The 18,261-nt window shown below is 31.5% G+C and overlaps 1 protein-coding gene across 1 annotated transcript; it reads right to left on the minus strand.

The window, feature by feature from the left end:
* Window positions 1-11,006: 11,006 nt before the first annotated feature.
* LOC104599136 (P-loop containing nucleoside triphosphate hydrolases superfamily protein) lies at window positions 11,007-14,111 on the minus strand. The gene has a single exon (XM_010261528.3). It carries the CDS (start codon window positions 12,832-12,834, stop codon window positions 11,317-11,319), a length of 1,518 nt encoding a protein of 505 aa, XP_010259830.1. The 5' UTR covers window positions 12,835-14,111; the 3' UTR covers window positions 11,007-11,316.
* Window positions 14,112-18,261: the final 4,150 nt, after the last annotated feature.

Here is an 18,261-nt window from a genome sequence, read left to right on the forward strand (position 1 = left end):
CTCCTTCTCCCTTAATTTCTATTGTTCTCCTTCATTTTCTCTCCCGTTCCCTCTCTCATTTGTTTTATTTTCTTACGCACTTATATGGTATTAGTCAAATCGTATAAAAGAACATGAAACCAACTTGGTATGGTTCAAAAATTATTACACCAATTTGATAAAAATTCACAAGACACTCTTGGCTATGAAATTTACACCAACTGGAGAATGATAGAGATTGAGGGATAAGGAGATATTGACCAAGAGGGAGAGTGAGGGAGAAGAATGAGAAAGATTGAAAGAGAATAATAGAGAGAAGGAGAGAAAGAGAAAGGTTTTGATTTGGCTACAAACCGAATATAAGAGAGTGGGAGAGATAGAGAGAGCAGGAGATCGAGAGATGACTGTGAGAGTGAGAGAGAAGGGAGGGAGATCTAGAGACAGAGGGAGTGGGAGAGAAACTGAAAACCTATTTTCGGTATAGGTTTTTTGCTATGTCCAACATAGATTAAAAGTCTCATGTTGGCAACAGCCACATTAGCCTCCGATAACATGTCGGGGTTTTTATAATTTGAAATGTAGAGCCGGTTGTCAGAGTTTTGTTGGTTTCTGAACAAACTTGCAGCCTAATTTTAAATGTACAATCGACTTTGACTATAATTTTCCCTTTAAATTATATATTTCATTTACATTATATAATTTTTTTTTACTTTTCACACTTAATTTTTGATTTCTAGGTTGACATTAAATTTTTTATTACATTTCCATCATTGATAAAATTATTTCTCATGTATAAAACTTATTTTTGTTTAATATAATGAATGCACAATATTAGAGATGTACCCAATATTTCATTTTTTTATAAATATATAACATTAGATATGTGCCCAAATTTTTCTCCATATTTTTTTTAGTTTTATGATTCTTTGTATTTTCTTTTATTAAAAATTTTATTATTTGACTATGACATCATTTAATTTCTAGGTAGATTTTGAATTTGGAATTTCATTTTTATCATTAATAAAAATACTTCTTACATTTCATAGTTATTTATTTTAATTTTTTATTATTTAATTATGGCATTTTTATTAATCCATTTGACCCCAAATGGTCAAATTGCTTGTCCACCACCGAGAGTGAAGAAAATGGTTTTTCTTTTCAAAATATTTGTTTTTATACTATTAAAATTAATATTGTGGATTTAATAACAAGAATTTAATGATGAGAAAAATATATCTTAAATATAGGATTTAATGAAAGAGAATAGGAAAAGATTTTTATTTCCAATTGATTTTAAATTTTACATCCATTTCCATCATTAGTAAAAATATTTCTTATTTATCATACTTATTATTGTTTAATATGTATGTTCAAAATGTTCTCATTTTTTTAATTTCTATTTTTTTTCATTTTATCTATTTTTTAATTTTATTATTTAGTCGTGCCAACATAGATTAACCCATTTGACCCAAAATGATTTAATTTCTTACCACCACCTAGATGAAAACGTTATTTTTGATAGGTAGATTTTAAAAGTATAAACTTTTATGTTATTGGAATTATTAATTTATTAAGTATGGATTTAATTAATAGAACTTAATGGTGAGAAGAAACAAAAATGACTTAAATATATGATTCAATGAACATGAATGCAAGCTAATAACTTAAATGTTAGATTTAATAAGAGATGATTGAATGAATTGAATATCTTTAAATAAACTCTTTTCAACTCATTTAATATCAAGAACCAATAACCCTATTTGTGTCCTCATTTTTTTATCAATAAATTTAAATATAGAGGGGTAAATTTTTTCCTTAGAAAATTCCAGAAATATTCTCGAGACTATTCGTGCTTTTTAAAGTAGTATAGATTGGTAAAGTGGTCTAATCTGACCTTGGTTCAATCCTAGTCAGTTGGGTCCACATACTTATGCAATGCCATCCTCGTACATTATTCCCCTACTTAACTTTGGTTGCTTGCAAGCAAATTTGGGCATAAATTTACAATCACCAATTTGCAGATCTTTGATACGAGAATGCCATGAGTTTGTTTTACAGGCTTATAAGTTTGGCACGATGAAGTGAATTTATATTTCTATTAGAACTATGTTTACGGTTTTCCTTGCTTTTGGGTCCATTTTCAGCATTCATACCGATCTAGCATAACTTTTTCTTGTATGTTGCTTGGAGTGCGATGTTTAGACATTGTGCATGTTTGAACCTTTTTTTAAGACCCCTAAATTTACTCTACGTGGAGGAATGGCCACCTTAAATTTTAGTAATTAAATTTTATTAATTACTCAAAATTTATTTTGAAATTTGAAATTATTGAAAATTCTAAAATTACTGGGAATTGCTCAAAATTACTGAAAACAAATGAAATTCAAAATAATTACTTACAAATTATTTTGAAATCTGAATTTACTGAAAATTCCGAAACTACTGAGAATTACTGAAATAATTTACCGAAAATCACTGAATATATTTACAGAAAATTACCTAAAATTACATAAAATATTATTAAATTTTTCTTAGAATATTTACTGAAAATTTCTTTAAATTGAAAAATTACTGAAATTAAAAATAATTACCTAAAAATTATGTTGAAATATGAAATTATTGACAATTTTACAATTACTGAAAATACAAAAGTATTACTGAAAATTCAAAATAATTAATGAAATTTGAAAATAATTTCTAAAAAATTCTAAATACTACTGAAATTCAAATTGTATTGTATTTTTTCATGCATCGAACAAGTCCCCACTAGCTAGTGTGTGTGTATATATATATGATTTGTATTAAATTGGATGGTGTCAAATCCACCTTAACATTCGAATCCGAATAATTGGATCGGGAATGAATTTTCAGAGTCCATTGACAGTTTAATCATATATTCTATATAATTAACGAATTATTTTATAATTGAAATATTGAAATACATCCCTCAAATTCGAACTCTTAGACCTTAGCCATTGGGTCACCGGCAATGTTCAAAATATCAGAATATTTTGGATGGTGTCAATACTGTATAGATCCGGACAATACTCATTTTCTATGAAGCGGACATTTAAAACAAAAAAAAAAAATTACAGAAATATTTTTATGAAATATAAAGAAAACATTAGTTGATTATTAAAATCAATATTTTTCTTGTATTAAAGAGATTTATATAATAGTTTTATAAGCACATCCACTCATATCTTAATTCTCCCACCATTTGTAAACATTTTTTATATGTATCCTAGTAATTACGTTTTATATAAATTATTAAAATGCCTTAATTTGTGATATGTATAATGAATGTTTCTATATAAGAATATTTGATATCTGTGTTCCAATTAAATTTGAGTGGGGAAAACCAATTATATAGAAATATTTTGCTATGTTTTAAATCTAAATGAGTAAATTTCATAAACAGTATATATGAAAATTTTGGTTAAAAACGTTTGTTTATCAACATAAAAACAATTTATTATTTGCCGTTGTTTTTATTAAGGTTATATTATCGAAAAAGAGTAAATTTCATAAACATTATATATGAAAATTTTATAATCACAGATATCAAATATAATCAGGTCTAATTGGGTCAAACCCAATTATAAATAATTACTTCATTTCTGGGTTTATTTTATAGAACCGATTAATAATCAGTTCGGGACTAGTCCTGAACGTACCAGTCCCAATCCATTGGCAGTTCTACCAATACTTTGAACTTTGATTAAAGATATTCAACCTATTTAAATAAAAACACAAAAATGTGATAGAAAAACATAAACATGATTTAAGATTTACCTTTTACACCTTTTGATGAATCCAACTATGATGCATTCATTAATATTTGCTATTTTTCTACAAGTTAAATAAAGATTTCAAGTTTTCAACTAGAGTAAACTTCAAAACCCTCCCAAACTATGCAGTTGTATCACTTTATTTATCTATACTATCTATAAAATTATGAATAGATGTGATTGGCTTCTGGAATTTTCACTAGACTAAAATACCCCATCTCTAAGGTTTGAATCAGATGAGCAATGGTAAATATGTAATTTTTTCTCATTTAATGTTTACGAGGAAATGACTCTTCTTTCTTATTTAATGTTTATTATAAAAAAAAAGATACAAATTAAACTCTATTCTTTTTGTTCATAATTGTAAAATAAGTCAATGGCAAAAATGTTATTTAGCATTCCCATTTCATGCATGTTAGGAAAAATGCACAAAAATCCCTCTTTTTGTTTAATAATTGGAAAACAAACCATAATAATTGTTGAAACCTCACTTGAAGTTTTTTACCATTGCACAAACCTCCCTTGAAGTTTAGTAATTGCAATCACCTCTCCTAAACTTCTTGGCACAGTTGCAAGTAGACCCCCTTTATAAAATCCTCTAACAAGAGGCATGAAAATGTCCGAAATACCCATGTAATTATTATTGAGGTTGGTTTATACATAAAAAATAATATAAATGTTATGAATAATAAAAAAAAGAGTTTAAAATTGCAATTTTACCCTTGAGCAATTGATATGAAGGACAAATTTGGAAAATGCACCAATTTCAAAAAAGAGATTAGAAGGGATAGGGGCATTGATTGATATGAAGAAAAAAATTGGAAAATAAACATTTTGGTTAAAAGTAACTACATGGGTATTTTGGACATTTTTGTGTTTTTTGTTAGAAGATTCTAAAGAGGGTATACTTGCAACTGTGTCAAAAAGTTCATTGGAGGTGAGTGCATTTGCCATATTTTAGGGGGGTCAGTAATGATCAAAAATTTTACATGAGGTTTTAGAAATTTACCCTTTCATTTATTTAAATAAAAATAAATAAATAAATAAAAAACTTGAAAGTATATCTTATGTTCTCAATAGCCAATGTTGGGCCTCATTAACCACCATGAAGAGATTTTCAACTTGCAAATAGATGAGCAATTTATTCTTTAAACTATTCTTTTGTTTTTTTTTTAATATTTTAACCTATTTTCATTAGTTCAGTTCTTAATTATTAAGGTAGATGGTTTCTCTTATTTATTCCCACCATATGGTGGATTAACTTTTCATTTCCGTTACCTTAAAGCCCACATCATTGGATGACAAGATATGCGAGAGTAAGTGAAATTTTTAGCGGTTAAAGGAGTTGAATTTGGATTTATCATATAAAAGTTAATTCTTGCAAAGGTAATGAGAATTCAAATAAAATTCTGATGAAGGTAATCAATAAAAATTATTAATTTTATTAATGAACCATAATAAATAAGAATAATAAGAATTTTACTAATTCCCGTTACCTTAGCAAGAATTTTATTTGGACATATCTTTATATTATTGAATAATAATAAATGCGATAAATAAGAATAATTTTTATAGATGTAAAAATATAAAACAATGTAAAAAAATGGAAATATATTATATACTATCATCATCGGAAGAGAAATTGACCAATTTAACCAGTGTTTTGCAAATAATAGTTACCTAAAGTATGAAAAGTTGCAATACCCCCAAGATTTTACAAGTATCTTTAATGTCAAAGAGAATTTGACCAATTTATCTAGTGTTTTCAAAATCTGACCGTTGGACCAGAAAAATTGCGAACCAGTCAGTCATTTCACCCCAAAACTTCTTTTTAGCCAAAAATCATTGATATGGTCAATGAACCACTGACCCAGGCGATCGAACCATTGACTCAGAGAAGGGTTTTTTATCTTTTTTTTTATTATTATTATTTTTTTTTTGTCAAAACAGGCCATGCATTTGATTCAAACAGTCAGACAGGGTTTAATTCTCAAAAACCAAAACAATTAGGATTTTTCTGAATATAGTATTCTCACTGGCGAATTGAATAAAGGAAGAGAACAACACCAACCATTACCGGAGCAGGAAAAGGGGAAAAAAGAAGGCAATTTTAAACTCTAGATTTGTGTTCTATTTTTCTTGACAGAGTTCATCTACGCAAAACGAAAGGATCTACCTCACCACGGAACTCTAGTTAGCCTCTTGAAGTCTTGATCCCCTATACACAATAAACTAACAACGTCCATTACTTTATTAGTCTGCTACTGTTCTCTTTATTCCTAATTAATCCAAGTGTGAAATGGATTGTATGATATATTTAATACATTTTCTGGTGTTTTGTACAGGTCATTCTTATTTTTAAGGGCCCGTTTCTTTATTGGATTTTAAGAGGGGGTGGGGAAAGTTGGTCAGAGAATTTAGTTTCCATTACCCAGATGACTAATATATCTGGATAAATGATGTCATTTCCTAGGTGGATAAATAATTTTCACTTACAAGAGGGAAATTTATCAACACTTGGATGGGACAGAATTGTCCCTTTTAATAATGACTTTTTATGGTTAAAATGGTCATTATCTTATTTATGTAGAAAATAAAAAAATATGCCTCACTGGGACTTTATTTTCCATTGACCAAGATACCTGAATAAATGATGTCATCTCCCAAGTGAATATGTAACTTTTCTACTTATCAGAGGTAAAGTTGCCAACACTTGGATGAGATAAAATTGCCCCTTTTATAATGACTTTTTATGGCTAAAATAGTCATTTTTCTATTTACATGGTAAATAAAAGACACATGGGTAAATGCACTTACCCGAATAAGTGTTTTTCAGGAAATATTTACCTAAATAAGTGTATTTACCTGGATAAATAATTTCCCATAAAGCAAATGGGGCCTAATTTTCCACTTGTCGATTACTGACATTTTACTGTTCTTAAAAACACAACCCTAAGAAACACTTGAGATTTGCTTTAAGGCTATGTTTGGTTTGAAGGAAAAGGTAGGGAAAGAAAGGGAAAAGTTTGTATAGGTTTCCCTGCCTTTCCCTGCGTTTTCCTTCAAACCAAACACAGTCTAAAAGTAACTATTATATAATGAAAATAAAAAACAAAATTCTTGTCAATGTTATAAATCACCTCTATTATATAAAATTTACAATCATTTTCAGACAATTTTCTAAAACTTTGACAAGGAATATAGTTTAGTTCTCTTCTCGCTATATAAGGCTGTGCTTGGTTTGAAAGAAAAGGAGGGAAAATTTTATAAGGTTTGTATAGATTTTTCTACCTTTTCTTTCAAACAAACCAAACACAGCCTAAAGGAAAAAGGTGAAATTTTTAAAACTTGAGGACAAAAGGTTGAGATTTGCTAGAACTTTGCCTTTCAAATGATTATCTTCTCATTGCATAAAAGGAAAAAATTGGATAAATCCCTCTCTCAGATCTTGGTGCTCCAACTGGCTAGACAATGAGCAAATATAAGAGTACGACATTAGAGTATGCAGGTTAATTTTCTTCATACCGCCCACAAGCCACAAAACATCAAACTGCCCCTCTTCAAAGAAAAAAAGCTCTGTTTTTAGGAAGATGAAGATATTTAAAATGGTACTTCAATTATTTCAAAAAATTTAAAGGCCACCTGATTCGCACATGATCATTTTCCTTTCAAGATCAGCTTCAGTCAGTGCAAAACGCATTCAAACACCATTCGAACAGGATTTACATCCTTGCATTGAGGATATCTCCATATTTCTGTGCTTTATTTCGTGAGGAGATATTCCCAATGCAAGGCTATAAAAACTGTTTGAACGGGCCTTGCACTAATTGAATCTGGTTTTTACTAATGGTGGGGGCATATATGCAACTTTGCATAGTTTAGGCATGATTTAAAGTTTCTATAGGTCCCATACGCATGAACAGGCGTTTTAATACTTCATAATTTTTTCTTAGTTTTTCTTTTTATCAAAACTGTTTGAGGGTTGGTTTTAGGTATGCCTACTTTTTATTTGGAGTTTTGGGGAACTACCGATACAATATGATACACCTGATATGGAATAACTCGTATCAAAAGTTTTGAACCTTGAGTTTATGTAGTAAAGTGACACAGCCCCCATAGTTTGGAGGGAATGGGGGTGGAACTTTACACTTTCAATTAAGTAATGAGTTTGAATTTGCTCCTCACAGCACATCCCAACCACACATTGGGAACATCTGTCCGACATTTATATGTTACTAATAATTAAGAACGTATGTCGAACGTAAAAAAATTCTCTTCATATTAATTACTTGAATTTTAGATATATCATAGTTAAGATAAAACTTGGAAATTAACATAAATAACAATCCGATTAAAAATAAAGTTAAATGCTTGTAGTAAATGTGCATGTGCATTGCACATGTAAATTTTAAATGACATGAACAATTATTATATTTTGTATTCCATTTCTGTCCTAAATAAACATAATTTTTACTTTAACAATTATTTTTATTTAATATGATGAATATATAACATTAGAAACGTTCCCAAATGTTTTCGACAAATTTCAGTACTTTTTCATTTTTTATGTTCTATATTTTTTTAAATATTTATTATTCAATTATGACATCATGAGTTTCTTTGAGAAGTTGGATCATTGACTCACCATCCAGATAAGAAAATAGCTTTGCTTTCAAATCAATTTTAAATTATATAGTTCATCTATATTTTATAATTAATGTTTAATTATTACACCTATTTTTGACATAATTAATATATATTTCTTATATATTCTTTTGATTGCATGTACTTTTTATTTTTTAAAGATTTATTGTTTAACTATCATATCATCGATTAATCCATTTGACCCAAACTACTAACCCACCACCCAAAAAGGAAAATAGTTTGATTTCTAAGTTGACATTAAATTTTGTATTACATTTCCATCATTAATGAAATTATTTCTTATATATAATTCTTATTTTTGTTCAATATAATGAATTAATAATATTAGAGATGTACATAATACTTTATTTTTTATAAATATATAATATTGGATATGTACCCAATTTTTCTTTTTTTATTTTTTTTATTCTTTGTATTTTCTATTTTAAAATTTTATTATTTGACTATAGAATCATTTCATTTCTAAGTTTATTTTAAATTTGGTATTCCATTTTCATCATTAATAAAACTACTTATAATTCATACTTATTTTTGTTTAGTATATTGAATATACAATATTAGAAATATGCCCAATTCTTTTTATTTATATATATTATAATTTTTTTATTTATTTAATTATGGTATTATTTATTAACTTATTTGACCCTAAATGGTTTATTGCTTACCCATCACTAGGAGGAAAGAAAATGGTTTTGTTTTCAAATTACTTTTCAAAATATTTATTTTTATACTATTAAAATTAATGTTATAAATTTAATGATAAGAAAAATATGAGATAATATAACTTATATATGAGATTTAATGAGAGAGAATAGGAAAATAGTTTTATTTTCAATTGGTTTTAAATTTTACATTCCATTTCCATAATGAATAAAAACATTTCTTATTTATCATACTTATTATTGTTTAATATATGGTGTTAAAAATGTTCCCACTTTTTTTTATTTTTTATCTCTTTTTTTGCATTTTATCGATTTTTGAATTTTATTATTTAATTGTAGCAACATGGATTTTAACCCATTAGACCAAAAATAGTTTAATTTCTTACCACAACCTAGATGAAAACACTATTTTTTCAAGTAGATTTTAAAAGTATAAGTTTTTGTCATTGGAACTATTAATTTATTATATATAGATTTAATTAATAGAATCTAATGATAAAAAGAAACAAAAATGTCTTAAATATATGATTCAATAAAAAACAAATGCAAGTTAATACCTTAAAAGTTGGATTTAATGAGAGGAAATTGAATGAATTAAATATCTTAAAATTACCTCTTTTCAACTCATTCAATATCAATAACCAATTGTCGTATTTGTCCTCATTTTTTATCAATAAATGTAAATATAGATGGATAAATTTTATCCTTAAAAAATCATAGAAATATTCTTGAGACTATTTGTACTTTTTAAAGTGGTATAGATTATTAATAGAGAAATGTTCCTAATACACAATGTGATGTGAGGTTGAGGTTGGTGTTGAGGTGGGCTCTGGATTCTCAACTAATATCGTTAAAGATGTTACATGGCCTACTTTTCATTTCATTGGTTGAGGGTACTTAGCATCAAAATTTTGAAAACGTTAAATTAAAATTTGGCCTACTTTTCATTTCATTGGTTGAGGGTACTTAGCATCAAAATTTTGAAAACGTTAAATTAAAATTTACCTTTGGTAATGCATGGATTGAGGGTAAACTTAACCAAACTAACATTTCTAAACTATTCCCACTTTGGACCCTAAATTCTCCCTCGAAACAAAACCACATGTTCTGGTAGGTAAGACTACCACCCCTAGTCACTATAGCTAGAGGGCTACGGATTGCAAATCGAACATGAAACCAATAAGTATTTATCCAGATCACAAAAAGATGTACAGTATATGGTCCCCTTCTTAGCTTTTGATCTGTAATAGATTAAGATGGATGTTGATGGTCTGCCTTTTCTTGACATGATCTCCTTTCTACATCATCTGTATATCATTTCTCGTCTTCACGTAGGCCAATATCTACACCAGCTCGAGATGGATCCACCTTTACAAGTCCTCAAAGTCAAAAATGAAGCAAATATTAATCAACTTTTCTTAATTCGAGAGAAGACTTCTAGATTGTTTGTTAACCAAATTCCCATCTTTCCCCCAAAACATAATCTCGGATTGTCTTTTGGTCTTCACCTTTTGAGAAAATTCGGCTCTTCAATTCTAACTTGTCACCTCCAAAATTAAAGAAAGAAAAAACATTAATCATAACTGGAATCTAATGGAAATTTGCTGCACATGGGCTCTCTCTCTCTCTCTCTCTCTATCTCCCCAACAAACCCATTTATTTAGCTCTTGTTTGTTCCTTATTAAATTACATATGGATCCCTTGTTATTCTCACAATATGCCCAAATTACCAAGAAGGATACAACAGCAACTCTCTCTTTCTCTCTCTCTCATGATCCTATATTTTATAGCTACGAGTAGAGAATAAAATTCAATATCTGGAACCTAGAATGGAAACAAAAGCATAGGATAGATGAGTCAGAAATATGATTCTAGACTATCATGATACTGAACAAAACAGCCCACATGCAAATATATGTTATGCAATCTATAGTCCATATAATGTCAACTTTCATTATTCAGACAAAAACAACAAGACAGGATATAAAACTTGCAAAAATAACTCAAGAAAGAAGAGAGAAAAATAGAACTTTCCTCCTTGATTCCCTTGTCATCTCTTCAGAATCACAAACCCCACCATCAAAATTTGATATTTGAATATCCAAACAGGTCCTTGTTCCACTTTCTTAGTATTCTATCAATGTGCACAAATCAAATTCAAGAGCAAAACTAAAAATGAATCCTTTCCAGTTTCCTCTCTCTCTCTCTCTCTCTCTCTCTCAGTTAATCTTCCCCTCTTCAGCCTCTCCTTTGTTGCAGTCTTCCTGCATCTCACAACCCTCTTTCGGCATCTCCAATGCCCTCTTCTCCTGTTCCTCTTCCTCCACTTCCGTCGAATTCTTCTCCCTCGACGCCCCCTTCCGGTAACACTCCGCCCGATTCTTTAATGCCGCCAATAACTCCGCCATCGCCTTCGCCTTGTCGCGCCTGTTCTTGATCAGGACCTCGCTGATATCTGCCGGAGTCATCTCCGCCATATCGATCACAGCTTCCAATTCCTTCAGTACCTCATCTTTTAAATCGCCCTCATTCAGTCCCAAGTAATTCTTCAGAAGAATCTTCAATGCCGGGAAAGAACAGTAGCTCATGAAGATATGCATGTCCATGCGCCCACACCGCAACAGCGCAGGGTCAAGCTTTTCAATGTGGTTCGTCGTGAACACGAAAATCCTCTCGCTTCCGCAGCAAGACCACAGCCCATCTGTAAAGTTCAAAAGACCTGAAAGTGTAATCGAATTCCCACCATCCTCACCACCCGAACCAGCTCCACCTCGCATATCAGGGATCGGGTCATGGTAGTTCCTCCCGGCCGGCTTCTTCCGGTTGGTTAGATTGATGGAGCAGTCGATGTCTTCGATAACAATAATTGATTTAGAAGTCGTCTTCATGAGAAGCTTCCGAAGCTCTGAATTGGTATTTACTTCAGTGAGTTCAAGATCATAGATATCATAGCCAAGGTAATTGGCCATGGCGGCAATCATGCTCGATTTACCAGTACCAGGTGGGCCATAAAGAAGATACCCTCTCTTCCAGGCTCGACCCGTCGTCTGGTAGAACGATTGCCCATCAGCGAAGTCTCGAAGATCAGCCATTATCTCGGCCTTCTTTGCTGGGTCCATGGCCAGAGTGTCGAAGGTACTTGGGTGCTTGAACGGAACCGATTCCCATGGGTGACCCCTCGAATCAAGCGACCCACCTCGCGAATTGGTGTAGAGAAGACGGTCCTGGTTCTTCCGACGGATCTCGCTGGCCCTGTCCATGATGTAATCTAGATAAGAATCGAGGATCAGGGCTTTATCCTTCTTCCTAATTCGAAGTGTGAAGCCTCTCTTCTCGTCGGGTAGAGGTCGCCATGAGAAGGTCTGTGTCTGCCTCTGCGTGACGACGTGTTCCCACCAAGCGGTGACGCCATTGAAGGTATCGACCAGGCAGTCGTTATTGGATAGGCCGAATGTAAAGGCGCTTGAATTGAGGGCCCGAGTGAGGCTGAGACGGCTGCCAGTGATCGAGGCCGAACTGCTCAGATAAAGCTGAACAGCGTTGTAGAGTTCGTTGGTGTTCACGCCGTCGATCTCGGTGATGTCGAAGTAGCAGTAAGAAGAGAACCAGTTGAAGATACGGTTGAAGAACTTGACGGAGGCGAACCGGAGCTCCGGTGGGAAGACGGCATGGAGGAGGCTTTGGCAGAAGGCGAAGACGCCCATTAATGAAGCCAGAGACGTCCAAAACTCCTTCATTTTCAGTTAATTTTCGCTGCCAAAGAAAAACCAAGTAAGGAGGAGAAGACAAGTTTGGTTTTTTATCGAGAAACTTTAATAGGCTCTGGAGTACCAAAGAGATGGGAATGGGTTAGTTTGCAGGGAAACCGACGGATTTTGGAGTTTGCCGAGATGGGTTTGCCGTTTGTTGATTTATGGAAGAAACTGGAGTGGATTGGGGGTGTTTGATCTTCGAAGAGATGGGGTTTGCTTGGTTTACAGACAGGGACACTGGTCGGCGTTGCAGTTTGAACTTTGGTTCTGCTTTTTCTTCATCCTTTTATCTCTTTTGCGTGTTCGTAGAATCTGAGAGACGTTTGTCAACAAAGTTGAAAGAGAAAAGTAAAAAAAGGGGCTTCGGAGAAGTTTGGATTTTGTGATTGGTTTTATTTGCCAAAGTAAGAGAAACTAAGAAAGGTGGTAGAGAAAGAAACCGATGGATTTTGGAGTTTTGAAGAGATGGGTTGGTTTGTTGATTTATAGAGGAAAGTTTTGGAGTGTTTGGACAAGGGGTATATTCCCAATGATGCCTACCACCTGTAGTGACCTGTGGGTATGGATATGGGATTGGGAACAGTTTATGGGTAAGGAGATACAAATCCGAACTCGAATTTGGTTGGTCTGTGCCTTTGTGGAGGAACAAACTCAGTTTTGAGTTTTGATCGATCTTATTCTTCTCTTTCTTAACGAAACTGAGACGTACAGTTGAAATGGAAAAGATTGGCTGTGTGTGTGGATAAAAGTAAACAAAAATTAGGAACAGCGAATAGAAAGGCTAAAAACAAAAGGGGTTTTTGGAATTGGGAGTTGGGAGAGATGGGTCATTGTTGTTTGGGGGATATCTGGGTTGGATTACAGATTTGCAGGTTTAATTTCTTGTTTTTTCATGGAGGGTTTGAACAAAAATCGCTGCAATGAAGGACCAGGATTGTGAAAGATGAAGAGATGTTATTTCAAGGTCATAGAAACAGACAAGGAATATGGTTGGTGATTTGGAGTTAGTAGCAGTCTAGCAGATCGGTAGACAATAAACCCAAATCAAAACGTATCCAAAAATAGGAGTAAGATCTCAAATCTTGATAGTGCATGTGATATTGCAGGGATAAATTACATGGAAAACAAGAAAACCCAAAATTAACTGGACAAAAGTAAAACCAAACCCAGAAAACACAGAGAGAAAATAGAAAAAAGATTATATAATAAGGAGAAACAAAGTGGTCTACTGCAGACTGGGCCCCTCCTTTTTCTGAGGTTTTTATTCTCTCTTAATCAACCAGCCTTTTTTATCTGACAATTTCTCTCAGGCTTTTCAAAGTCTGCAGAAACCTTAGAAGATCTTCACTCCTTCTCTACTACACTCCTTGTGCCCTTCTACAACTGTTACTTCTCTGTTCATCTTTGCTTGATTTAGAGGAGAAAATCTTCAATAGAAATGGAATTAAAACTCAGTGAAAATAAAAAAAAAATGTCCATTGATTCTCCTCCCCACTTTTCCTTTTGCTCAATTTTGGTTTTCACTCCTTGGTTCCAGGCTTCCAGCCCAATTTTGAGGCTTAAAATTTGGGTCCGAAGCAGCTTCCTGTCACTCTTACAGTCACAGGTGTCTTATTAATTAGGTTTTATGCTTGGCTTTGATGCACTACCATCCATAGGTTTGTTTTGATGGGTTCTGTGCAAAAACGCCTGTGTCCTTAACCTGTTCAGAACGTCTCAGACAAATACATTTAATTTTACTATTTTTTACAATTTAAAATAAACAATGAATGATCATTTATAAAAGGGATATGCGGCATTTATTAATCGTTAATGAATGCTTATACCAACTTTCTTTAAATTTTACGTAATTAATACTAATTAAAAAAACCAACGTGGGACAGCTATGGAGCTATGAATTAAACCTGGTTATGATGGCTATTTGTTTTGGGGTTCTTTTGTATTTCCAAATTCTTGTTTCTAATGGGTCATGGGGTTCATTAGCAACCATTTGCTTCATTTATCCTCAGAATCCTTTTGGGGTATCCTTTTACTGACGCTCTCATCATTGTGTACATGCAAACAAAACCCATGCAGTCAAGTAAAGCTGAACCAGCAAGAAAACCCATAGACCTAATAGCCCTCTGCTCTCTCTCTCTCTCTCTCTCTCTCTCTGCCCCTCTCTGCTATCCTTTTTCTTCAGACCTTAAATGACCGTACGAATTGAAGCCCATAAACCAAAAACAAACAAAACAGCAGAAAACTGATTCAGTATGAAGGGTTTCACATTGCAATTTCTCTGGATATAGTTTGATTGGAATTAATGTTAGTAGGCCCTTGTGCAGATTTCAATCTGACGGCTTCGGAATTTAAAAAAAAAAAGATCTGTAAACCCATCTGGGCCATCTGATTTTGTGCACTTTGTTCAAGGAAAATGAATGAAATTAAAAGAAGGAATGAGAGAGATATTTCATCAAAAACTTTTTTTGGGCAATCTACCGAAAACAAGTATGTGGCCTGAGCTGATGTGAAAAGTTGAAAACTTGAAGAACCCTCCACCATTAACTTCGAGACAGAATCTTGGCAGACCCAATTGAAAACTTCTATTAAAATCGAATTTCAATGGTCAATTATCAAATTCATTTATGAAAACTAAATTACTTAAAAACATATTATATACATAAGTGGGTCAGGTTCTCTGGCCAATGGTCCAAATCCATCTTTACCCCTACACCCCACCACTCGAAAAAAAAAAAAAGAAAAAAGAGAAAAACAGTTGCAAATCCATGAAGATATTGGTGATGGCGAATAGATCAAACCTCTCATGATTCTTATCAATCCGTACCCTTCACTTCACAAAGGCTATCTATCCATTTCTTTAATTGGTACAACACATCTGGTTCTAATACTTCATGTACAGATAGACTTCCTCTCTACTGTCAGTTCCATCTTTTAAGTCTTAATATAATGTTTTTCTCTTTTTTTATAATAAGTCTTAACCTTATGGTTCTATACATATGACACATCGAGAATTCAAAAAATTGATACCCAAGTAGATGTTTGCATTCAACAACCAAATCGCTGATACATCATGATGGTTGTATCTCATCCGCCAACGAACATTGAATTATAGACAAGGCATAACTTCCAACTGCTATGCAGGGAAAAGTCAAAATCAGCCCTCCACAACGTCTCACAGCACAGATCTTCCGTGTATTGAAAATATTTACTGATGATGATATTATTATTTGGATTGGGATGAGGTAGGTACGAAGTTGTAAGTACGTTTAAATAAGTATTTGAAAATTTTTTTGACCCTGCCGTCTCCCACTTTTGAAAAATATTAATACTCACATTTGATAATAGTCAAAATATTTATCAAGTGTTCATTTAATATGCTTAATTTGATGTATCTACTAAATCCGATCTTTCATTTTTTTTTTAATATTATCATCGTCAAATATTTCCAATATATGGCGGGAATGTGCTATAGGACGTTGTAAGGGGCTGATTTGATCTTCAATTCTATTGCTAATTTCAATCCCCTAAGAAGAGCCATTGTTTTAGTAACCAAAGGATCTTGCATGTTAAAAGAAACTACACGCACACAGAATGAGAGAAGTAGGCCCCCAAATAATTCCGGGGCACAATGCCTCCCCTTAAAGGAGACATACCAACAGCTCCGTCCACATTCATCTTAATAGCACCTAAAGAAGGAGGATTTCATCTAGTCCTTGTTAAAGTTGTAGAAGGTGGTAATAAAGAATACTCTGTTTCAGTCCTCATACCATCATTGACTTCACAATGCTGCAAAATGTTGGATACAAATACATGACCATTGGCGATAATTGCAACCAGATTGAACGTAGTTCCTTCAGGCACACTATGTGTTTGGTTCTGTGGTCGTTTATAGATGGCCATTTATTTGTATTTTTTTCACTTTAAACGTTTATTTGTATATTTTCACTTTAAATGTTTTCTATTTGTATTGTTTGGTTGGGCATCGCTTTAAATGTTTTTTACTTTTCACTTCAAATTAATACCCATTAAAGTGTGTCACATCACCATTTGGTTTCAATAAATTTTGGGGCATTGGAAAAAACAAGAATTTGACGTTTCCTCAAATGTCTCATGCACAAAAATCAAAGCATTTCAATTTTCTACCATTTATTTGATAAACGGTGAAACCAAACAGTTGTTTCATATGCAGTAAACACCAACGTCTATGTGATGTTGATGTGTAGAACCAAACACAACCCATATAGCCAAAAGTAAACTAGCACCCCTCAATAATACAATGTTGCCGCTCAAATGGTCTTGATCTTTTTCCCACCATAAAGAAACTCAGAAATGAATAGGTTTACTTGAGTCATTTGTACTAAGGTTGAGAGATGACCCAAATCAAACTAATTTGAAACTATCAATTAGAAACTCTACTTTTCTCAAACAAAAAAAACTTCCTAAAATCTCTCTCTTTCTCTCTCTCTCTCTCTCCCACACGTTCCAATAACCTAAATAATCCAATATCCTAAAATTTCTCTAAAACAACCTCCCCTACTATCCCCAACTTTCTTCCAAGTTATCTCTAATTTAATAGAGAGTTTCTTTCCTAAATGATCTATCATTCTTATTTATCTTCTCCCCCACTTTTTATCTACATCTATCTAAAGAAAGTTTGAATTAAAAAATTTAAGAATTATTTAAATATTCTAACAAAATTTTATAATAACTTTAAAATATATATTAAAAAGACAAAAAAATAATTATAATTGACTTACTAATATTCATATTATTAATAACTATAAATTTTTACAAAATTCATCACGAAATTATGTACAAACAATATAAATTATGATTTTCTAGATTTTCAATTTAAATGTTATTCAAATAATAAAAATCTAACATTAAAAATGAAATAATATTTGAATATTTCAATAAAAGAATATTAAAATTAATATTTTAAATCAATCAATGATATATTTTAAATAGTTACTAAATAGTACTATAATTTTATGGATTATTAAATTCAACAAGTAATTAATATTTTAAAATTTAAATAATGATATTATTTCAATAAATAAATAATATTGTAAATAATTAATTTCATTTATACCAATTAATAATTCTAGAAAATAACTTTCAAAAAATATTGTTTATTAATAATAATTTTAAAAACTTAATCTTTATTTATTATATATTTATCTATACTAAAATTAATATTTATTGTATTTCAGTAATTATTTATTGTTTTTTGTGATAAATATATTTTCAATAATTATGTATAAATCTATTTTTGTTTTTTTTGTTTAATAGAAAACTTTCAATAATTATTGGATCTTAAACTACTATTATTTAGCCTTTTAAATTTAATTTATTATGTATTTTTTCTATAAATTTTTAATAATTATTGGAGATTAAACTATTGTTCACAAG

Source organism: Nelumbo nucifera, chromosome 2 (genome assembly GCF_055504915.1).
Source record: "Nelumbo nucifera cultivar China Antique chromosome 2, China Antique-T2T, whole genome shotgun sequence".
Taxonomy (NCBI): domain Eukaryota; kingdom Viridiplantae; phylum Streptophyta; class Magnoliopsida; order Proteales; family Nelumbonaceae; genus Nelumbo; species Nelumbo nucifera.

Bases quoted from the DNA above. Each gene is read 5' to 3' on its own strand.
- LOC104599136 (XM_010261528.3), bottom strand. From the start codon at position 12,834: ATGAAGGAGTTTTGGACGTCTCTGGCTTCATTAATGGGCGTCTTCGCC.